General features: G+C 44.7%; 1 protein-coding gene across 5 annotated transcripts; it reads left to right on the forward strand.

The window, feature by feature from the left end:
- On the forward strand, positions 1 to 22,984 carry MAX (MYC associated factor X). Of its 5 annotated transcripts, none has more exons than XM_060004389.1 (5): positions 1 to 276; positions 1,006 to 1,032; positions 8,319 to 8,425; positions 20,699 to 20,829; positions 22,079 to 22,984. In XM_060004389.1, exons 1-5 carry the CDS (start codon positions 241 to 243, stop codon positions 22,264 to 22,266), a joined length of 489 nt encoding a protein of 162 aa, XP_059860372.1. In that variant the 5' UTR covers positions 1 to 240; the 3' UTR covers positions 22,267 to 22,984. The 5 variants fall into 5 exon arrangements, with proteins under 5 accessions (XP_059860372.1, XP_059860374.1, XP_059860373.1 ...); XM_060004390.1 differs by having other exon boundaries at positions 3 to 276; positions 8,319 to 8,426; positions 20,706 to 20,829; XM_060004391.1 differs by lacking the exon at positions 1,006 to 1,032 and having other exon boundaries at positions 2 to 276.
- Positions 22,985 to 23,855: the final 871 nt, after the last annotated feature.

The raw sequence follows: 23,855 nt of genomic DNA on the forward strand, positions 1-23,855 counted from the left end.
GCGTGCGTGCCGCCGTTGATCCGGTGCTGCAGTGAGGAGGTGGTTCTCGCCCGTGTTGTGTGTGTGTGTGTGTGCGTGCGTGTGTGTGTGTGAGTGTGTGTGTGTGAGTGAGTGAGAGAGCGAGTGAGTGAGTGTGTGTGTGGGGGGACTCGGCTTGTTGTTGTCGGTGACTTCCCCCTCCCCTCCACCCCTCCCCCTTCCCCGCCGCCGCTGCAGTGGCCGCTCCCTGGGCCGTAGGAAATGAGCGATAACGATGACATCGAGGTGGAGAGCGACGTGAGTCCTGGGGCTTCTTCCTTCCCTTGCGGGTTGTCAGGCGGGGACAGCGGCCGGGGTTCTCAGCAGGGCGACGGCGGTAGGGGGCCGGGCAGCCGCCGCCTCCTTCCCCTTCCTCACCCTGGGCCGGGACCGCCTCCGTCGCGCTCCCGGCTCGCTCTCCTCCGGGCTCTTGGCCGGAGCGGCCTTCTAGGACTGGAGGTGGGGAGGAGACACGCGGCCTCTGGGACCCCCACCTCCCCCGGTGGAGGAAGGTGCTGCGGCCTCCCGTTCCCACCCTATCCAGTTCAGGATCCGGGGGACAGGGACGGGGTGCGCCCGGGATCCCATTGTCCGGATCCTGGGGAAGGGCACCGCGCTTAGGACCTGCTCCCTCGGCCCGCGACCCCCTCCTCCCGTGACCCGCGGTGGATCCTGGCTGGTGAAGGAGGGCGGAGAGGGCTTGGGAGTGCCCAGACGCCCTGAGCTGGGTGCGAGGAGAGGAGACAGTGCTCTGGACCCCCTCCCTCTGTCCCGGGTCGGATGCCGGAAGGAGGGGCGGCGCTCGGGACCCCCCTGCCCCGCTACCGGATCCCGCTAGGGGGGATGGGGGCGTGGGATGCGGAGGGGGGGTAGGGCTGACTCCCCACCCGCCGCTTCCTCTGCCGCCGGCATTTTCTTTCTTATTATTGAATGTGAAGTGTAAAAATAACTTCTATATTTTCTATTTTTTTTTCTCTCTTATTCCAGGAAGAGCAACCGAGGTTTCAATCAGCGGTACGTCTCCTACTCTCCGTTTCATTTTCATTTCCGTTCAATTCTAGTCCTTTTTGGGGTCAGAGAGAAAAAGAGATCGTTCTGTTACTTTTAATATTGTAGTAAACTCTCCTGTTATCGCTAAGGTGAGGTGGGGCCTTGTTCTGGGGTTCTAGGTGGGGGCGGCGGGCTTGCGAACCTCATAATTCTAGGTTCTCAGGTGGTGAGGTTCAGTGACTGTAGGTGAGTGAGAATTTGTATGCAATGAAATGAATCCTTCTGTAGGTTTCCACTGGGGGCTCTAGCTGTCACTATAGAAGTGGGAAATGAGAAACACATCATGTTGAAGTAAATTGTAGTATTATTTCAGGGAAAAGTGGCCAGCTTTACTTAGGAACAAGTAGGTTCTAAACCATATCTGCATAGTTGTGTGAAGTTGAAGGCACATGCAGTAATCACCTTTAACCAAAAGTCACGTGACTGCTGTAGACCTATGGAATCTAGCACAACCTGGTATTATTCTAATGCAGAAATTGGAAATGTAGAGGGGCCAAAGGTTGAATGTGAACGTGTCACATTCAGCTGCTTATTGTGGTCTGACTATTTGAGTTGAAGGAGCAGTATAAAGACAAAAAGAACTGTTGAAGAAAAGTGGCACTGTAGAGAGAGGTTTGCTAAGAGGTGATGGTTGAGACCATACCGTGTTGTCAGTAATTTCTCAGAGTTTGGATATTAATGTTCTCAGTGGATGGTTCTGTGGATTAAGATAGACACAAGTCTCATGTCCTTGGAGTCTGAGATAGTACTATGGGTGTTCCATGAATAGATTAGAGGGAGAAAAAGGAATAGAGACAAAATAAATCAGAATCAGAGGAGAAGAGAAATGAGTAAACCATAGCATCTAACATTTGACAGATGGGAGCAGTAGGAAGTGTGGGTCCAAAATTTAGATGTCTCTAGGGGGCCCAGGCAGTGAGATAGTCAGGAATAGAGAGCAGAGGTGAGGACTGGGGTACTAGAGAGCACATGCCTCTTCTGAAAAGGCAGCCACTAAAGTCCAGTGGGTTGCTGTTATGTGGGAATGAGGGCTTAGTGTTGTCTTATCTTCCTATTTTAAAAGAAAGATTACAAATCCAGACTTTGATGTTATTTTTCTGATTTTTAAAATAATGTATGAGACAATCAAGTTGATTAGGGGCTTGTTACAATTTGCCAGATGCCACTTTGAGACCTCTGGTCTAATAATTTCATTATCACAGGATAAAAGCAAGCCCTCTTAATTGTACCTGCTTTTCATTAGAGCACAGATTCTAAGGTTGTCAAAGGAATTAGGCATTTAGAAAAACTTTACTTATGGAAAGCTGATATTTCCATAAAATCCAAGAATGCAGTTGTTCCAGGGGTTTTAAAATTATCCCTGGGTACTAGTCACTAAAAAAGAATTTGTTTTATTTTTCCTTGAAGTATTTCCTTGAAGACAATACCTTGAATATTTGAAGTATTGTCAGATACTTAATATTTATACATACGTTTGAAAATTAAATTCCTTTTTTTCAGTTACTATTATCCTTAATAATGTAAACATGGAATTTCATGTTTGGAACACAGTCTATTTAAAACATTTTTTTCCTCCAAGTCTCCGGTTGTAAAATCTGCCCTAGGGCTTGATCAGGATTGGAGGGTAGGGATTGTTTAGGCTTCCTTTGAAGAATCATTATTTAAATTGGAATTATATTGGCTTTCCAGTGAGATAAGAATTTTCTTTGTGAAATTTTGGCTTCCAGTTCTTGAGCGCTTTCTGCTTTTCAGAATGCTCGTCCACATGGCTGTTGATGTAAATCGTTTTATTAAATTATGAAAATGTCCCCACTCTCCTAGAGTGCTCATCTCATTGTCTGGTATGGAGGCTTTCAGTTCGCTGTTAAGGTACTTAGGATTTTTCCCTTTGATTTTGGAGGGTGGGCACAGGGAGTGGTTCTGACCCTTTGTTTTTAATTTGACACATCTACTTGCTGAGACATTTAAATATTTATCTGTTACAAGATAATCATAATGGCGTAGAGAGAAGAAGCAATAGACAAATTTCATAGCATATCAAGCAATTATTGTGAACACGTAGGGTAAAAAGGATTTTTTTTTCTGTGTGACTATGTTTATTTCCTGACATTTAGTATAGATAAATATATATATTTTTTAATTTGGGGGAAACTGTTCTTAAGCTTTGCCTTCGTTCAGAAAAGGGTGTGGACTGTGAACAACCAAATATTTAGAACTGCAAAAGAACTTTTAAAAAGTTATTTTGAAACGGTCCTGTGGGTCCTAATATAAAAAAAGGTATTCATTCATGTTTTATAATGTCACTACAATAGCTACAGCCTTACTACATAAGAAATGTAGGATACTCAGCAATAACAGAGTTAGGAAGTGAGGCTAACAGTAACAGAAAGTGAAACTGATTTGACGAGTATTTTTTTCTGTTGCCTCAGTGTGAACAGAAAACAACTTCTCCGGTGACCAGTAAGCTTTGTTAAAGGAAGTAATCCCAAACAATAATTTATATTATTAAATTCAATATGTCTCAGAATCCCACTGATATTATTTTATTTTTATTATTTTTTTGGAGGGAAAAAGTTGCATTTCAAAGACAGTTTTCTGGGGCAGGTATATTTCATGCAAGGTGATCTTTGTTTTATTTCTGCTTGAGATTTTTTTTTTTTTTTTTAAAGAATGAACGTATACAAGAAACGTAGGGTTAGTGTGTTAGTCGGAAGCCTAAGACCTTTTTCAGCTTATCCTTCATGACAGCTGCATGTGTTTCAGTTACAGTATATCTTTGGGGGGGGTTAGAAACAGATTTGTACAATTCTGTTTCTGGACCTTTCTGGTATGAAATATTTCTAACTTCTCAGAGCTCTTTGTTTCTTTAGAAATTGCAATGTATTCAGAAGGGAATGAGCTTGGTCATCTTTGAGATCAGAATTTACTCAGGAAACTACTGTCTTTTACCCGGAATTAGTTGCATGGCAGAAGTGCTACATGATACATGTACTTTGTGTCTGCTTAGAGTGTTGACAGTGATGTGGATGCCAGGTTTGGTTCCTAAAAATACCTGTTGAAGGGTGTTCTTATATTTAAAAGTCTTTTTTCAAGATTCCAGTAATGGTAAAATAGTTGATCAAGGAAAATGGGTATAGTATGATGGCATATTTGGATGATAGCGTTCCCAAGTTTTTTTAGGCACCAAGTGGTTTTTTTGAATAGCCTGGAAAACACATGTGTGTATTGGATTTTAAAAATGTATACCAGGCAGTCGGCTTCAAACGGGAGAGGTGTTGGGAAGTTGCAATTTGTATCTCCTATTCAGTTTTTATTTATCCTATTTGCTTCCCATCAGAAGTAGTAAATAGATCTTTTCTGATGAGAATTTTGAGCCTGTGTATTTCCAGTGTTAGTGTTTAATAAGAGTAGCTTATTAAGTAATCGTAAGCAACACTATCTTCTTTCTAAAATATAGCCTTTAAATTTCTTAAAGGCAGTAAATGTTTACTGGGCAACTCTAATTCCACATATGGTGGGAATTTTCTATATTGGAATTGAGAAGATTCCCCTTACAGATGGGGTTAGGTGTCACGTGACCTGCAAGAGAGGGCATTGCTCTGGAGAACCTTGGTCATACTTGAATAATGGATCATTCATTTCCCCTTGTGATTTGCCTACCTAGAACTTGCAGGAAATAATGCTGCTGACTGATGTAATGTCTTTAAGGAAGACGTATTCTCTATGCAGTAAGTTGGAAGGAAATAATTTAAAGAGATTTCTTCAGTTTTGAACAGCCCTCCTTAGCTTGAATGACCTACTGCCAGTTTAGCAACTTCTTGGCTAAGAAAATAACATTTGCCTTCAATATTTAACAACACTTAAGATAACATGTGCTTGTTAGTGTCAGAGATGGACAAATTGTAGGCGAAGATTTTTATTCTGGCTGCCAGTATGGAAAGTTTGGTGGAAATAATACTGAGAGGCTGAATAAAAACCTTGGCAGAGATGTCAAAGCTGGAATCGATTTGGTGTCGGAGTTCCTGTTGAGCATCTGTGGGCCACTCTTAAGATCACACGGCTCTTTAGTATTTCTGTTAGCCTAGGATGCCCTGAAGGAAGGGTTGTCTGCTGGAAACTGCAAATCCAGCGTACTTAAAGAGTGGCAGCATCCAGCCACTGCTCCTGTAGGATGTATAGGGGAGGTACTTGCGGGCCTGCTGTTCAGCCCAAGAATGTTTCTGTTGTCTCCTAGAATTTGTTTGGTATCACCCGTTTTCATTATCAAACATCTTTCTCAGTATAGCTGAGAGAAAGCTGACTCATCTGAGTTGAGCTTTATTTGTTCAAGACACAGCAATTGTTTGGCCCTTCCCCACCTGTTGTTTTTTTTTTTTAAACTAGTTTTGAGTTTGTGGGAGGATCTCAGGTGCCTTACACTGGGAGTCTTCAAATCTTGTCCCTTTCAAAAAGGGTTGCCAGCAAGCAAAGATAGTTAACAAAGCAATGATAAGCCTGGCAACTGGCCCTCCATTTGGATGAGTTGCGGGGGAAGGGAATTCATCCGGCTGGACGTTTGGAAATGTTTCCCAAACAGAATTCTCAGTCTTGTGTAAAGGTTTTTCATACGTGTAAAGGTCTTTCAAGCCACTAGAGGTATTATTTAGTTCAGAGTTGCCTGGAATTAGGCATGTTAGTTCTGCATGTTTTTAACTTGCTCTTTCAAATGAGGCTGGAGAAGAAGAAAAATGCATCATTGCCATTGTCTCTGAGAGCTTCAAAATGGACTCTGGTTAAGTGTAGCAGCTTGGGGATGGACATGGCAGCAGGGAATGGTCTAAGATTCCACTCTTCTGCTGGTTAAATTGGGCCTGGAACCACCACAGAAATTCCATCCACTGCTTTGAGAACAACAGTCCCCAGCCCAGGCTTTCTACCAGGCAGTGGACTGCTGCCTTTCCTTGTTGAGCCAACTTCTCAAACTTGGCTGGCTTCCCAGATGAGAAGCCAAGATTTCTGCTGATGGTCCACAGCCAAGTTCACTTACAATCCTCTAACCGAAGACTTGTCCATTTGAGTCCTTTCAGGGCTCAGTGAATGGGAAGGGGGTAGTGCATTGTGGGGATGATTTTGGTGTTAGATTATACTTAGCTCCACCCTTCTAGTGCAGGCGTGAGTGAAACCAAGTCCAACTTGATTCTAGCCATTTGAGATTTGCAGGGCTCTCCCAGAAAGAAAACAGACAATTAGAATTTTATTTGTATCAACAAGAGGGATTGTGGGTAACTGGTGTCACTGCTTCTGTGCACAGCTCTTAAGCTGGGAGGAAGGCCAGGAATCAGGGTGATTTAGTAGACAGGAGTATCTTGGGCTGCTGCTGGATACCAAAGCTGGGCGATTATTTTGCATGTAAATAAACCATCCTAGGGAGTGTGTAGCAAACACAGGAGAGACAGATAGGTGCCAAATGCCATCTCTCAGCCCTCTAAGTCTTTAGTCTAAGACCCAGCCAACTTACCTATGTATCAACAGATGACTAGAGGGAATGGTAAGTTAGAAAAGGACTAGATACTTAAATATGTTTAATTTTTTCAGGCTCTTCATACTGCTGATAGAAGGAACCTGCACTTTTCCTGCTCTAATGCTGTATGATACCTTCCTCTAGCCTCAGGTTATCTGATCTTTCCCTCAGTTTCCCTGTAAATTCCACATATCCCTGGAGTTCGGCAGACACACATTTTTACAGAGAATCCAGGCGTAAGATTAGGAGAGCTTTAGAAGTGTTCCAGGCATCTGCCCTGAAAATGAGTGCTATGCCGTGGAGAATCATGGCTGTGATGGGAACCATGTTTCCAGTTCAGCAGAGCTATAGGTGAGGTGTTGTGCTCGAGAGACCAGGAAGTGACTAAAATTACCACAGCTGCTCACAGCCTCTTCCTCTGTAATGACTCAGACTTTTAGGATTAGATACTAGAATTTCAAGTCCTTTCATTCCTATAACTCTTGTCTCTATAGACTTTTGTCCGAACATCTTGTCTAGTATAAAGATTCGTTTGAGGCATTCTTGTGCTAAGCCAAGTTATTTACTCCTGTTGCTTCATTTTTAAAATTCCTGGTGCTGTGTCTGGGTAGATTAAAGCTACCTGAGCTTCCTCTGTACAGACTTCCTCTTTAGGTTAGCCCAGTGCAACCTTGTGTATTGGGGGTAAATTCTTAGAGTATAGTATTTCCCATAATTCCCGGAGTGCAGATGTGAAGTTCTTGCTTTAGGTTAAGTGAGCGTTTGTGCTTCATTGGAGGGACCACCCCTTTAATGGGGACCTGCCGAAACTCTCTTGCAGTGTTCTCCAGCACTGTCACTTCCACCTGAAGCCAGTGTATTTTGCCACTGATTACTTGGCATCCCTGTCCCTCTCCAGCTGATTGTTCTTTGTGATTCTAAGCAGGACAGGATAAGGAGTTTGGTCTGTGGGTATTTAGATACCGCCAATGACCGCCACAGGTGCCTGAGGAGGTGTATTGAGAATATGTGAGTGTCAGAGGTTTACTGTCTGAGAGCCGCCTTTCTGGCAGCCTGTGTGAGGGAAGCCCTTGGCTGAATATCACCTTAGATGCACTTTAAAAAGTAGGAGCTCAGAATGCAGTTGGCGTCTATATCAGCTCTGTCATAATGATTGCAGATTCATGCATCTGGGTTTTCTAGAGGTTTTAGTTTCTATTGTATGATTTGGCAAGAAGGTCTTAAAACTAGTACCTCTTAGCGAGCTGGAGACCAGAGCGGACTCATGGTGATGGTTTCACATGGAAAGAAACAGTGCACCACTGACCTAACTCCTTTTCTGGGTACCCACCGTGGGGAATCTCTTACAGTGGGGGTGATCACATCTTATGAAGGGGCCCACTGCAGCTTTTCCCTGGTCACCTCCCAGCCATGGACTGGCGGCTGTTGTGTCACATAAGTAAGTTGTGGGAGAAAACTGATGCTGCAGGAGAGCCACACTTTGTCCCCATGAATAACTTTTATTTTACTTATGCATGAACTGGATGCATCGAGCTACTTTGGATGTTCCTGTCGAAAGCCTTGCTCACCCCTTTCTCCCCCTTTAGCAGAGCCTAATTCTGGAGACTCCTAACTGCCCACCTCGACAAATCCTTCCCAGTCCAGTCACCTGGGACAGCGCTGACAGCATATACTTCCAGGCTGTACCCACTCACCTGTACCAAGCAGAAGGACTGACATCACTAACGTGCTCTTTCTCCCATTCTTCCAGGCTGACAAACGGGCTCATCATAATGCACTGGAACGAAAACGTAGGGACCACATCAAAGACAGCTTTCACAGTTTGCGGGACTCGGTCCCATCACTCCAAGGAGAGAAGGTGAGTTTATTGAGAAAGCTGATTAGCTTAGCCACCACTAACTTGGAACTCACTGTGGGGCTTAGCAGGGCATTCACCATTCTGGAAAGAAATGGAGTCAGCGATATTTGGATGACATGGTTTCCTTAATCTTTGATTCTTCAGAGAGTCATCACACACCTTACCTACTGTAGTGCATCCTTAGCAAACGATGTCAGATGTAATGGAGCTGCTTGTTAAGACATCAGTAGGAGCTCTCTTTTAAAATTAGTATTATGTATAATAAATTACTCATTCAAGAAATTATAACTATACAGTGTAATGTAGAGAGTAGCATATAGTCGTTTGGGATAATGCTAAGGATTCCAGAGGTCAGTGATTCTCTGGACCTCCATGAGAATTCTTTTTATATGGTTCGAAGTGAGTACTTATTTTAAATGAAACTTCCCAGGAATGTATGTGAACCAATCTGGACACCAGTGATCTCCCAGTCCAACAGTTATTATTTCAAAGGCATATAAAGAGCATTTTTAATGTGGGACTTGAGTAAAGAGACGTGTTCATACGAAATGGAAGAAAAAATAACTACTCTTCTTCCATCATCCCCCTACCCCACTGGTGGCCTTCCAGAAACTGTTTTCCCTGGAGAGGTAGCGCACCAGCTGTTTCTACATTTGCAAAACAAAGTCCGAAGCTTTGAGTAAAAAGTCTGTGGGTTAGGGTCACTCCTTGGAATTTGGAGAAAATATGTGTTTGCACAGTTCGTTCCATCCTTGACACACAATATAACTGGCTGCTCTCTGCAGCTATTCAGTGTATAAGTGGGAAACTTGGAAGAAGACCTGTGTGTTTTTGGTTTTTGGTTCAATAATGCAGTGTTAAAGAAGCAACCGAAAAAAAAAGCAACCGTTTTAAGAAAAATTGTTGCTTTCAGGTGGGCTTTGAATGGCTTTCCAGATTTAGCTCTGTGGTAGGAGTCCTGGTTTTGTTTGGTTATCCGGAATTAAACTTGGGACCATTATGGTTTCATTTTATTTATACTGCCAGTCTGGTAAGCCACTTGCTTTATATGTTATCTAAGGTGTGGCTGTGTGGCTATAAAGGATGGGGTAGGTCTGACCTTTATGCAAAACATAAAATAGGCCATGTAAATACCTAGCATTGCAAAACCAGAATTTGCCCTAGGTTAGGCCTACTTAGTGTGCACTTGGCTTAATGGCCTTGGACCAACGTGCTTACCTGGAATAACAACATTCCTGGGTACAACACTGTTAAGCACCACGGGAAATCTTTATGATGGGGGGAGAGGCTCACGCTTTTAGTCAGAGTACACATGTACAAAGGATTATCTCTTGTGTTTGTCTGAACTATTGACAGTAGGTGCTTATTCATATGCCATGGTATCAATTAAAATGGCTTTGGTGAAGTAAATGGACAAGAGCTACCTTTTTCTAAGTCTCACATCTAATCAGGAGTGGCGCCAGGGCAGCGTATCCCAAGAAATGGCCTGTGAATCACCCCCATCAGAATCACTACTGAATCTGTCTTTCTGGAGGCAGGCCTAGAGATCTGTATTTATAACCTGCAGTCAGGTGATTCTTAGGCTTTCTTAAGTTCAAGAACGCTTTGGGAGAGGTCAGTCTTAAGAGCTCAACTATACCTTTTTCTTTATCCAGTCTATTTTACATTGTCATAACATTCTTCCTTAAGTCCTTAAAATCACATTACCCTAAATCCTGTTGTCTCCTTTCTTCAAGGAAGATGACAGTTTGAATTTGGTAACCTTACAAACCAAACAGTTGTCATTCTTTGTGGCCTATTCGTTTGTTCACTTACTCCATTCAGCAGATACTTACTGGGGGTCTGCTACATACTAGTCATTGTCCTAGATATTAGGAATACGGCAGTGAACAAAGTAGACAAAAGCAGAAGCTCTTAGTGTGGTGAGGAAAAGATAGAAAATGAACTAATAAATATATATATATAGTATGTCAGATAAGTGCTATGGAGAAAAACAGGGAAGGAAGGGTTGCAGTTTTCATTAGGGCAGACAAAAAAACACACTGGCAAGGCAACATCTGAGCAAAGACTTGAAGGAAGTGAAGGAAAGAACCATGCATCTATCTGGTGATTAACATTCCAGGCCAGGGAAGGCGAGTGGAATAGTCCAGGGGCAGGAACCTGGGAGCATTCCTGGGCCTTTCAAGGAGACAGAGGCCAGAGTGGCTGGAGCAGAGTGAGTGAAGGGACCATAGCAGGAGATGAGGTCAGAGAAGTAGCACGACTAGGGGAAAGGAGTGGTCGAGGGGCCAGGTTTCTTTCTAGCTGATCAAAGCCCCAGTGGAAGTTAACCAGGTGCCTTTCTGATTTCAGAATGCTTTTGTGTGTTGCAGTGCAAATGTTCATGTTGAGCATGAATAATGGAAGTAAGTGGCTGTTAGCTCTGGTTGAACCCCAACCCCTTCCCACTAAGTTCCACAATCGTCATTATTCTCCTTCCCTGCCAACACTGTTTCACAGATGCTGCAGTGAGTCTAACAGAATACTTTGGTCTCTCAGACTTCCTAGTTCTCCCTAAATGTTGCAGTTTTTTTTAAAGTGGTATTTGAACCAAAGGGAATTGAGTAATTCTTGATTTGGATTGCAGTAATTAAGGTTCTGACATTATGTAAATAATCATGAAATGATCATTTTGCCCTGTGAGTTTTGGGGGTGCTTAGATCAGTTTCTTGAAGCGAAGGCCCCCAGTCTCCTTTGACTTGTTCACCTTTATGTTCCAGGTGACTTCTCACTTAGTATTTGGATTATCTGTCCTATGTGTTCTAATAAGCCTTTTGTTTTTTAAAGAGAAACTAATACTGATTGAATTGGATCCTAACCAAGAATGGGGTGTACTTGTACTAAAACAACAACAACAAAAAAAAAAACCCCTTTAAACGTGAGACTCAAACTCTATTTATCCTTTGTTCCCTATATTTCTACTATAAAATGGTCACCTTTTGCTTAAGTAAAAAATTCAGTATTAACTAATATCTGTATTGCAATGTAAAATGAAATCTGCACACCAGTTCTCTGAGGTGAGTACTACACTATTATAATTGGACAATTACTACTGCTAGGGCTCCTGCCATCCTTCATGTATCAGAGATGAGGAAACAGGCTCAAGATCAGTCTATAGCTGGACAGGGACTAGAACTCAGGACTGCTGGTTGCCAAGTTCAATCTTTCTACCACACCGTAGGGGTAAACAATTTAAGGATATTTTAAAGAAATCTTGCTTCAATTCTTATATCTTGTCTTTATATTGGGAGCTTCCCCTGGATAGAGTCAGTAATCTTGGCAGTATGTCATACTAGGGTTGCTACTAAAATATTGTCCCCTGAAGTAACATATGTAGACAACACCAAAGTGCAGAGTTAAGGGTCACTGAAAGTTTATAAATTTGTCTGAGTCCACGTAGCTGTTCTGAGAAATAGATCATTATAGTTGGCAGTCCAGCTGGGTTTTGCCGTAGGTCACATTGTTCACAAGTAGACTCTTGAACTCTTGTTGCCTGAGCCTTTTGTTTCCCATAGTTTTTCAGCTAGACATGGAGCCCACAGGAAAGATGGAATGGCGTTAGAACCGTCAGCCAGTCAACCAGAGTGAGGGAGCAAGGGCAGGAACGACTGTGGTCCCACTTTTCAAAGGAAGACATTAGTGTTCTTGAACAGAATTATTCCTTGTTTTGAGGGTCCTTGGTTGGGTGCTAGGGAGTGTTGCCCAGTGGCTTGCTGGCACTGAGCTCACGCTGTTATGTGGGGGGCAAACGTGGTGGCGAGCCCATCAGTCTGCCTTTGCGTGGGGCTGTAATTCTGTGCCCACCCCCGGTGAGTTAGCCCCAGCACCTGCACCGGAGTGACTGTATCCAGTCACAGTGTCTCCTTAGCATGGCTGACTTTAGTGAAAGAAGGTTCTGTTTCAGTAGTGCCGTATGTAGCTGAACAGTGGTGTATAGTAAATTTTCATCTTCTAGGTCTCTTCCTAAATGCCTATTTATCATACTTAATTGCTCTCTCAGGCAGTTGTGCTCTGAATTTCTCCTTTCTGGATAGAGCTATGTTATGTTAAAAAGAGATTATAACCTAAGATGAAAATAAAGCAGAAAAGTGTTTCTTCTAGTCAGCAAGTAAGAGTTCTTATAGTCAGTGAGTCAGTCCCTTTGTTTTAGGTGAGACTATGAAGGCACTGCCTCTGCCGGCTGCTGTCACAGACTCCAGCTCGTGGTAGGTTCCCAGAAAGGAGCTGAGGAGTGAGAGTGCCAGAGGAAACGGTGGGCTTGCTCAGCTCTTTGACGAAAACCGCCACAGCCCACATGGTTGTGCTCACGTTTTTATATGTGAGCACCGCAGAGATTTAAGAGGTTTAATGCATGGTGTCTACTCTTGAGGATCTTGCTCTCTTGTTGGGGGAGAGGATTATACCTAACAATTAACAATAATAAGATAACATGCTGAGCATCAAGTAAGAGGTTAAAACACTGAGCTAATTTGTTTCATCTTCATTAAAGCCCAGTGTCCTTAACAGGTAGATGTTGAAACCAAATAGCCCCTTATACCAGGGAACATAGTAGTTCTTACTGCTGAAGGTCAGTCTCCCTGTTAAACTCACTCAGCACTGTGACCCGGGCTTATCCCAGGTGTAACTGTATACATATTTGTGTGGTTACTTGATGACTGTCTACCCGTCTTCCATACTACACTGTAGTAAGTACTGAAGGCAGGGAGAATATCTTTGGTCATATTTCTTCCCTTGGTGCCTGGCACACAGTAGGGAGCAGAGCGAGTGTTTATTGACTGAAGGAAGGAAGCCCTCTCTCCACCTGGCCTTGTTACACTGGGAGGAGCTCACTCTAGTGGACACCCTTTAAGGCAGGCAGTTCATTCAGCAGCAGTGTTTCTGCATCATATCTGGGCTGCTAAAGGGGTTGTCTTTTAAATGAAATGTAAACTACAGCCCTACCCATTTCACCTTATTACTCAACAGGGTTATTACCTGGCCAGACTCCAACTTGGGCAGTTCTTTTATTCTTAAATTTTCTACATCTTAAGTTGTTGTCCATAGTTGTCCAGGTCTCCCTTAAGCTCCAGGCTCAGCAACTGTAAATGTACTGATTCATTGAATTCTTTGTTTAACTGTATTTTTGCACTGCCAAAGCCTCCAAGGGCTTTTCAGTGCCCATCAAGGTAAGGACTGGCATTCCATGTTCTCTGAATAAGGTACCCAACTTGTCCTCCTGCTTTTTCTGCTCCTTCCCTTATTGTGAAGCAGTGTACACCCTCCTCTGTTTCCCCAGGAATGTCATCTTCAGGTTTATCTTAGTTCTTTCCTTCCACCAAGGTCTCAACTCCAGCTTCACCACCCAGATGACATTGGGGTTTCACAATGAAGAGACCCACTTACAAGGGCTCCCCAGCTCCCCATGTTTCCTGCCTTGCTGTGTTTCTCCCCAATGAGGCCTCCCCTGCCAGTCAGTCTCCACCTGCCCATTTTCAAGGGCTGTATCAAATGCCTCAGCACCCTGAGAACACTGGATTATCACTCTCCCTGACACCCCACTGGCCCTTTATGGGGCCTCTCCTGTGTCTTCCTTTTTTCTGTGACAGTTCTTATCACCTAACTGAAGGGTGCACTCCTTGAGGGCAGAAGCTTTGTCCATCCTTCTGGAAGTCTCTGCACTACAGAGTAGGGGAGGGCTCACTCCCATAGAGAAGACTAGAGAGTCGGGAAACCCACCGCTTTTCCATCTGGAGATTTGAAAGAAGAGGAATTGGTTACTGGGCCTTCCCTCCAGCATTTCTCTTTTCTTTCCCCTCTAACAAAATTGCAGAAACTTTGGAAAAATGGGAAGAAGAAAAACAGTACTTCCATTCCTCTAACACAACTACAACCTTTCCTTTATTCTAAGATTCTAAGACAAGTGCTGTCCAGTGGAATTTTAATGTGAGCCACAAATAGCAGGTAAAATTAATTTTAATAATATAGTTTATTTAACCTAATATACAGAAGTAAGTATGACTTCCATATATAATCAGTATAGTAAAAATTACTAGTGGGATATTTTATATTATTTTCTTGAGCTGTTTTGATAATCCAGTGTGTGTTTTATACTTACAGCACATCTCAATTCAGACTAGTTACATTTCTTTTTTTTAATTAATTTTTATTGGAGTATAGTTGCTTCACAATGTTGTGTTAGCTTCTACCACACAGCAAAACAAATCAGCCATACACATACATATATCCCCTCCCTTTTGGATTTCCCGCCCATTTAGGATACCACAGTGCGTTACAGACTAGTCACATTTCAGTACTTATTAGCCACCTGTGGCTGGTGGCTGTTGTGCTGGACAGTGCGGTTCTCCCCATCCCACACCCCATTTTAACATGACTGAAATTGGGTGCCATCTTAAAGTGGATGTTAAACAAAGCTCGCCCCTTTTTTTTCCCTCCCCCGGCAAAGGCTGCTCTTAAGTCCATGTGTTTATTGATGGAGTCTAGGAGACAAGAGAATAATGGTGTTACCAATCTGTGTATCCCCTCTGGTCTCTTCATACGCATGCTTTACATGGGTAAAGGCTATAGCTTGATGCTTTCACATAACGTGCCCTTTCCCCAAGTGATAGAGTGTTCATATTTAGCCATTAGGCATGTTTCTTTTAACCATTCAGGTTGCCTCCAGTCTTTTAACTTTATAAATAATGTAGTGATGAACATCTTGGTGCATGTGGCTGTTTCTATAAAACAGATTCCCAGAAGTTGGATTGCTGGGTCTAGTGGTAAGAACATCTGATTTTTTGCTGTATGTTGCCAAAATGCTTTCCAGGAGGATTGTTTTCATGTCTTCTTTCTTTTCTTTCTTTTTCAAGCAAATTCTAAAGATTAGTCTTTTGGTATTGTTTTGAGAGTACCAATTTTACCACCACTGGAATTTTTTTTTTTGGAGGGGGTGACTAATTTAATAGGCAAAAGGTAGTAATTAATTGTGTATTTTGTTTATTGCCTGTGAGATTAAATCCTTTTCCGCATGTTTATTTACTAGTTGCATTTCTTCTTTGAGGAAACCCTGTGCTCCCGTCCCTTGTGGTCAGAGTTTGATGGGGAAATGTCACACCTTCATTTCAGACTACCAAGGGCTCAAGATAAAAGAATACAAAGTTTGAAACATGATTTGTGTTGACCCTTAAACAAATGTCTGGCTCCCAGCTTTAAGCCCTTAATGGGGCATGATAGCTTTGCCTTCCCCTAGTAATCAAGAAAATGATCCTTTGGGCTTGGAGGGGCCAGGCACAAGAAGCCTTTGAGGGGCCACATGGCTGTGCTGGCTCTGAGCCCACAGCCTTCCAGCCTCCCTTTTTGGCATTGATGGTGGTTCCATTTTGGAATGAACTAGTTTAATACAGACCCGAATTTATTGTGCTTTGATATTTGTTTCCAGAACATGGCTTATTCAACTGAAAATGTACACCAGCTTTGCCCTAGGCCTCCCTTTACCTTACTATGCATAGAATTTTGTGCAGGTTTCAGAAAATAATGGTTTTATTTTCTTTAAAATAACAAAACATGTCAACTGGTGAGTCAGGCAGTAGTTCTTTTTTCATTCCCCAGGATGTGGCGTTTTGGTTCTTGGCAGAACCAGGGCAGCCTGGTAGGATCTGATTTTGACAGGAGGAAAAAATGATAAATACAGCAAAGGTGACTGTTTCTCAGGTCAGCATTAGGACCCTAGGGAAGAGCAACGGTGTTCCTAATGTTAACAAGCTAGTACGACTCTTCTCTTCCTCACCTCTCCCCACCTGCTTTCTAAACAACTTGGATTTTTGTCTAAACAAAGATTTACAGCTCCGGAAATGTGTGGGACTCTTGCCCTATATGAAAAATTTTGAGAACCACTACCTTAAATGGGATTTAATGACCTTGGATGTCATCCTAAATATCAGTGTTAACTACTTCAAGAATCATTTGGGACCTTTAGGTGCTAATTAGAATCAAACTCTTGGGTTTGGGGCCTCTCGTGAAATAGGTAGTTGATTCTTGCTGCAGCACACCAGGTGAGTACACTCTGTTCCCAAACAGAGTTCTGTTCAAGTGAGGGCCTCTGGAGGCTGGGGTGGCCCTTTCCTCCATCTCCTTGCTGCTCTGGGCAGGGATGCAAACAGGCCAGCAACTGCGTACGAGCAGGAGAGGTGGCACAGGAACCGCTGGGTCCCTCTGCCACGCTGGGTCTTCTCCGCTGTCCATTTCGGGTTTCCCCTTCTTAGGTAATGAAGCCAGAGCAGTGCGGGGGGCCAGCGTTTCCCCTGGCCCAGGCCCAGGTTCAGACAGTTCTTTCAAGCTAACTTGCATCTTCTGGCTTTTCTTCTGTATTTGCTTCTTCTCTGCTAGGGATCACTTTGAGTTTCACCTGCCTTTAAAAGAAAAACAGTCTTCCTTCAATGCTGCTGTTATTACACGCTACTTTTTTTCCATTTCTTATTTTTTCAGCCTCATTCTAAAAACCAGTCTTCATCTTTGCTTCAGCTTCAACTCACTCCTGCACCCATTACCTGTGTGAAGATGATTTACCTAAAATCACTCCTTCAAGGAAATCACCCTCACCAGGCTCTTCATTGACATCCTTATAGACAAATTGGGTGACTCTTTCATTGTCCTTTTCTTCCTGCTCAGACTCTCCAAATTCCATTGATCTTCTTCATTAGTTCCACAGCCGCCTCTGTGGTCCCAAAATAGGGTGTTCTGGAGGCCTGGGTTCAAATCTTGACTCACTGTTACCCACTGGTTATGTAATATCAGGCAAGTTACAGCTCTGTGCCTCAATTTCCTCCTTTATAAAATAGGGGAAATAACACATCAGAATATTGTATGAGGGTGCCTGGCATTTAGTAAGTACTCAGCTGCTGCCATTATCATCATCATTTGTATCGCTTTGTGCAGCCGTGGCTCTGGAACGCGATTGGGCAAGGGGTCCAATGTCCTTTTGCGTGGCTCCCAGAGGGAAAGAGAAGCCTGACTGCCGCTGTGCGTTAAACTACTACCCAGAAGGCCCAATGCCTTTTCAGTGCCCTTGGCCATGGGCCATCCTGTGTCCAAACCATTAAAGAGAGATGTTTCTGCTTAGAAAGGCAGAATGAGAATTGGTACCTTCTAATTGTAAAAACTAGCAGGAAAGAAATTATTCAGGTCCTTACTGGGTACCCAAAGGCAACAGTCAATCTGTGGACATGTTGACCTACCAAGTGTTATCTGCTCAGGGACACTCACACGAAGATTGCTGACTTAGCCAACTGGGCACGGTTTAGAAAACAGAAACCAAAAGCCCAGGGCCACTCCATAGTCCAGGCTGTAAAGCCCAGGGTTCTTGCTGGCTTCATGTCTGCTGTTCACAGTATAAACTCATAAAGGCAAGGGCCTGCCCACACCTTAACCCTGTGGCAGGTCACATGATCTTGCATGGTTTGTAAAACTGGAAGAGGGGATTTTAGTTGAGTCTAGCATTTTCTACCTTCAACCTTTTGCTTTTTCTTCACTGGACTAGATGCACATGTAAATTTGGGGGAATTCTGTATTTCGTACTTTAAATTTTTTCTTGTGGGACTTCTTGTTGAGTACCCTGGAGGGGGCAAAATAAAGTTAATGAACCATGCTTTTGGACTAGTAAGTGAGGGTCAGGGACACCCCAAGTGGCCTAGGTGCTTCTACTTAGGCAAGGGGCTGTGTGGAGGAAGGGCGGTGCTGATTAGCATTCTGGAGGCCTCGTGCTGGGTTTATTCCAATCTAGCCTTCTGTGGAGACCTCTTGATCCCAAGACACTGTTTTCTGAGCATCTGTGAATTTTATCTTCATCCAAAAACTGCCTTGAGGTGGAAAAACTTCCATCTCTCATGGCATCTTTCTCTTTGGTTTGTTGTGCTGTGCTTGCTTCTCCCTTTTCACTTCGTGGTTTCATGTATAAATATGTGAAGAAGAAACTGGGAGCGCTCAGGCTGCTACTCAGTGTGGTCATTTGTTAAAAATTATCTCTGAACATTTGCAAGCGCCACCAGGGAAGTCCGCAGGTGCTCTCTTGTTCAGAGATTTTGCTTTTTTCCCTTGTGCCAGATGCAAATGAGGAGTTAAATAAGGGTTAATGTTGCTTTCTGGGAACAACAGTTGAAAAAATAGACAAATATAAAGAGAGACTGGGATGTAAATATGCATAACAATTAGATCAGTGATGGAGTGCATAGAATTTGGAAGGCTGGGTGGGGTCTGAGAGAATTTCTTGTCAGATAAGGAGTAGCCACGGAGAGAAGTACTGTGTCTGCAGTCACAGAGCCCATTACAGACAGGACCTAGGAGGCACCCGTCTCCTGGATTCCTAGACTCTTCTCCCCACTCTGCCACCTATCCTACAATACTTGTTTTTAATCCCATCTCTAGCATCCAGAGAGGCAGGGTATTTTAATTAGTCCCTTCTAAATATGTGCCCACCTTTTTTTTTTTCTTTCATTTTATCACCTAGTAATTAACCCTAATAAGTCCCCTTTGGCAGAAATGGGAAACAGCTTCTGAAGCGACCTTGTAGCCAGAGTTGCAAGCCCCCGTTGGTAGGTGCTCTCATTCTTTTCTACATAAGCTGCCTTACTCAACTAAAGAAATAGGCCTGGTCCTGTCCCCACCCTCATGCCCTTGCTTGTGCTATTCTCCCTGCCCAGAGCAACCCTTTCCCACAGATTCCACCTCAGTCTAACCCAGGGTTCACTGGTTCAGATAGGAGCCTGTGTGTGCAGAGCCGAGGCTAATGCTTGGCACTCAGAAGGTGATCACCCCAGCCAGAAGCCATCTTTCCCATGGCCTTTCTAATCTGTACTACTCAAGTTACACTTGTTGGTACTGCCCTGTGATTTGTCTGTATATAAATACATTTATCTCCTCAACTAGATAGTAAGTTAGCTTCTGGGCAAAAGAAGCCACGACTAATACATTTTGTTTCCCCACAGTGTCTGCTCTGTGCCTTGTATGTAATTCGCACCAGATAAAAACGGTTGAATATGAACAATTTCCCTTTGAGGAAGTTGCCTTAAGGATGCTATAAGAGGAAAGCCTGGAAACTCTAGTACTTGTGAGAACTGGTGAATAAACCCAGGCCTTCCAAACCTCTCTGATACCCAGCCCTGCTGAAGTCTATGAGTTGAGATTGTCAGAATATACTACAGGTGGATTTAGTTTTGCTCGCCTGAGTGCGGCTGTTTTCTTTGCCACTTAAGAAGCTTTACTGCAGTTCAGGTGCCTGAGGTGCCTCACCACCATACTTCGGCTACTAGACTACCCTGCCTTGAGCTTCAGTTCTCTTGGCTTTGTACCATTCCACCAGTTCAGCTGGTTGGCTGCCTGGCCATGAGTAACTCCGGCCATGTTTGCAACCTGGAGGGAATCTTCCAGGTACTTTTGACCTCCAGGGGCTGAGTAACCTGACATCCATTTTATTAGCTCATTAACTTGTTCCTCTGACAGGGCAGTGCCTAGGCTACCCACAGCCATGGTAAAGGTGTGGTTGCTTCCTGAAATGGCCCAATCTCATGCCCTTCCTGTGTTGACATCAAGCTCTGACAGCTTTCACAAAATTCTCTTTAGCCAGTTACGCTGAAATCATGACAAAGCAGCATGGCTCAGTTGGAACTAGTTAACAACTGTCTGAAAGCTTGTCTGAAATCTAGGACCTTGATGAACAACATTGTACCCATTCGCATCCTGACAGCGTTGTACCCATTCCCATCCTGAGCCACCTCCAGCTGAGATCTTGATCTTGTCTTTCTGGACCAGCTGCCTGTAGCCAGGCCCTAGCAGAGAGTGAATGGCCTAAGGTCTCAGTTAAGTAGCATTTTAAAGTTTTCAGAATAGCCTGGCTGAAGACATGAAAGCAACCTAAAGAACCAAAGCGGGTGGGCAGGGTACAAGTTCAGGAGTGAGTTGGACCTGCGTTTGAATCCAGGCTCTACACTCTTTTATTTTGAATAAACCAGTAAACTTCTCTGAGCCTTGGGTTCCTGGTGGAGCTACCTCTCTCAGAGAGAGCCAGCGAGGTAAGCTATGTAAAGCAGCTGGTGCCTTGACTGGTGTAAACAAGATTCCTGATAGCACTTGCGCCGTTTCCTCAGCCTTGTGCCCCCTCACCCTCCTGCTTCCATTCCCTCATGCCGTCTTTGCTGAAGGGCATGGTTTCTTCACTGCGTGGACTAGGTCTTTATTTTGTCCCCTTTGCTTTTTCTCATATTGCAACAGGCATCCCGGGCCCAAATCCTAGACAAAGCCACAGAGTATATCCAGTATATGCGAAGGAAAAACCACACACACCAGCAAGATATTGATGACCTCAAGCGGCAGAATGCTCTTCTGGAGCAGCAAGGTGAGCAGCAGAGCTTGTGGGGCATCTGGCCCTGCTGTGCTCCAGCCAGGTCAGGGCTTCGCACCCAGGCCTGCTGAGTCAGAACCAGTTACGGAGCGTATGCTCCTAAGCAGCTGTGGCCCTGCTTCTTGGGCCTGAGTAGTCGAGTGTAGAGCCATCCTGAGGAAGGACCTGAGCCCTCGGTGAGGGAACAGTGGAGTATAGGGGTTAGACACTGGAGACTTTTTTCTGACCTGCTCTCTCTCCCCTTCTTGGGGCTCAGGTGCTCTGCTTGTCGTAGGGGTCACACCTGGCATCAGGTGTCTCAAAAGAGCTGTGAGGTCCTTGAATTGGAGTGTGCTGTGTAAGCGCCACAGAGACTCCAGGTGTTCAGGGACAGTGAGCGCTCCCCGTTGTCAACGGTAGTCCAATCAGGGCAGCCTATGGGCCAGGCCCATGCTGTTCTCCAATGCTCACATCCGCCTTTTCCTACAACCACAGGGGAAAGCGAGAGCTGATCAAGTTCTTTGTTCCTGGGGAATTCACTTCTCTTCCTCCCTCATGGAAGATGCAAGTAAAAGGAAATGCAAGTAACCACCTGGGTTAGAACACCTCAAATAAACTAAACTAAAATAAATGGGCTGACCTTCCAGGCTCAAGATGAGCTGAAACGAGGGCTGGGCAGTGGGAGGCGGCAGCGGGTTGGTCACCGGGCCGAGCAGCCTGCATGTAGGGGCCGTGTGTCGGAAAGCCCAGGTATTCTGTGTGTATTGGTGACTTGCTTCCAAGTGTCCAGCTTGTCTTTCCAAGTGGATCTTGTACATGAGAGCTAAGCCAAAACTTTTCTTTGGCTGATACATCTTCTGTCATCCTTTCCTGTTGATGTGTGGCCTTCACACCCTTGTGGAGCCTGGCATTGCCAGGCCAGCTTCGCTGTTACTGCACCACTGGGTCCCACAGGGAGCTCGTGCTCCTGTCTCTGTACTGGGCTTCCACAGCAGGACAGTGACATCACAAGCCTTCTCTTTAGGGTTGGGTGGCATTGCAGAGTGGCTGGCCACATCCACTGAGCGCTCAGCTCTGGCTGGGAAAGGCAGAGGGAAATGAAGTATGCAGGTGGAACAGCCACCAGAAGGGAGTTACTTATGAGCCACCCTGAGCCTCGGGGGCCAGCAAGCCCTTCGGAAGAACAGGCTGGACCCTGACCTGAGACTCGGTTACTCCCCCAGTCTCCAGAAGGCTATAACCCGCTCGCTTGGTTGCCTTTCAGTCCGTGCACTGGAGAAGGCGAGGTCGAGTGCCCAACTGCAGACCAACTACCCCTCCTCAGACAACAGCCTCTACACCAACGCCAAGGGCAGCACCATCTCTGCCTTCGATGGGGGCTCAGACTCCAGCTCGGAGTCGGAGCCCGAAGAGCCCCAAAGCAGGAAGAAGCTCCGGATGGAGGCCAGCTAAGCTCCACGGGGCAGGCCAGCAATAAAAACTGTCTGTCTCCTCCATCGTCTTATCCTCTTTTCAGTTCATCTTTAAAACCCTCAGAACCATTTAAGAGACTTTTTTTCTCCTCCTTTTTTTTTTTTTTAATTTTATTTTTACGTAGAAGCTCTTGGACAACAGCTCTCGTTCTCCTTCCCCATTTCCACTATTTTTTTTTTTAACGTTTCCCTTCAGGGATTCCCTGTCCCCACCAGGAATATTCAAACCAAAACACCCCAACTTGGCAGCTTTTTCTGTGGAGGACAGACGGCCGGCCAGACCTCTGAGCACATGGTGTCCTGACCACCCACCAGCTCCTCCAGCCCTGCCGGGCGCATGTGCCCCGGGGACTCCTGCCCCTCCCAGGCCTCTCCTCCCGGGCCACCCTCACCTCTGTTTGATAGACTTTGTGAATCTGTGGACTGCTCTACTTTAAGAAGATGACCAGTTTGGAGTAATCAGAATTATTCCCCCTTCTTTTTAAGGATTTTTTTTTTTCCCTAAAAGGCTATTTATCGCTCCTGTTGAAAGGCCAGAGATCCTTGAAGAAGTTTGTGGTATAAAAGGAAGTGGGGACAGATTTGCAGCGCAGAGTCTTTGGCCTGTTTCACTCCTGCTTCTCTCAGCCAGCCTTAGGGAGGGCCGCGTGACACTCGTGTGGTTTGTTGGGGGACAGCAGCAGTGAGGCGGTAGCCACCAGGGGGTGGGAGGGGGTGGGACGAGGAGGGAGGGTAGGGTGGGGTAGAGGTTTTGTATTGAGGGCCAGTGATGATGTTTTGATATTTATTTCCTGCTACTGAAATTTGAATCTGAGTGAATTGTCCCTATTTCTGATGATGTCAGTATTGCAAAACGACAGATTCATAAAGTAATGATCAAATCTTCCTTTCTTTCCGTGTGTATTTCTAAGAAATAGAGCCAACTGATTTTCTATGTAAATACCAAGAGCGGTTCACCTCATACTAAACCCACACCCCAGTGCAGACCCCTCTCCACCCTCGTCCCTCTCCCCTTCCAGCTGTCCTGGAACCTGTCCCCATTATGTGATCCAGCCCTGGTTCTGGCTGCGGTCCGCAGATCCCAGTGAAGGGTTTTGTGTGTTTAGGCCTCATTTCTTTGTCTTTTTCCTACTCTGTTCCTGGCATTTGCTGATTTCTAGTGTATACTCTGTAGTCTCAGTCCGTGTTTGATTCCATTCCATGGAGATAAAAAGTATGTTGTACATACTGCTGAAGAATTGTCTTGCAAGTTAAGGCTTCCCCTTTACTATAAGACTATAAATAAAAACTTATTTTATCCTTCTTGGTGGTGGTGTCTTCTTGCCCCGGCAGAGGCCAAGATATCTTGGTAGAGGGAAGCACCCCCTGGAGGCCGCTGGGCCTGTGTGGGAGCCTGAGAGAGGAGCCTGCAGGCTGGGAGCAACCGTAAGACAAAGTGGTTCCCTTTGTGCTCTAAGGGCTCAGTGCAGCCTGGGCAGGGGAAGGTAGCTAACCCGGTGGTGGTGACTTCGCTCATTGGATAGAAGCTTTTAAGGCTCCAACAGGGATGGGGTTACCCAGGGCAACATT

This window comes from Delphinus delphis, chromosome 2 (genome assembly GCF_949987515.2).
Source record: "Delphinus delphis chromosome 2, mDelDel1.2, whole genome shotgun sequence".
Taxonomy (NCBI): Eukaryota; Metazoa; Chordata; class Mammalia; order Artiodactyla; family Delphinidae; genus Delphinus; species Delphinus delphis.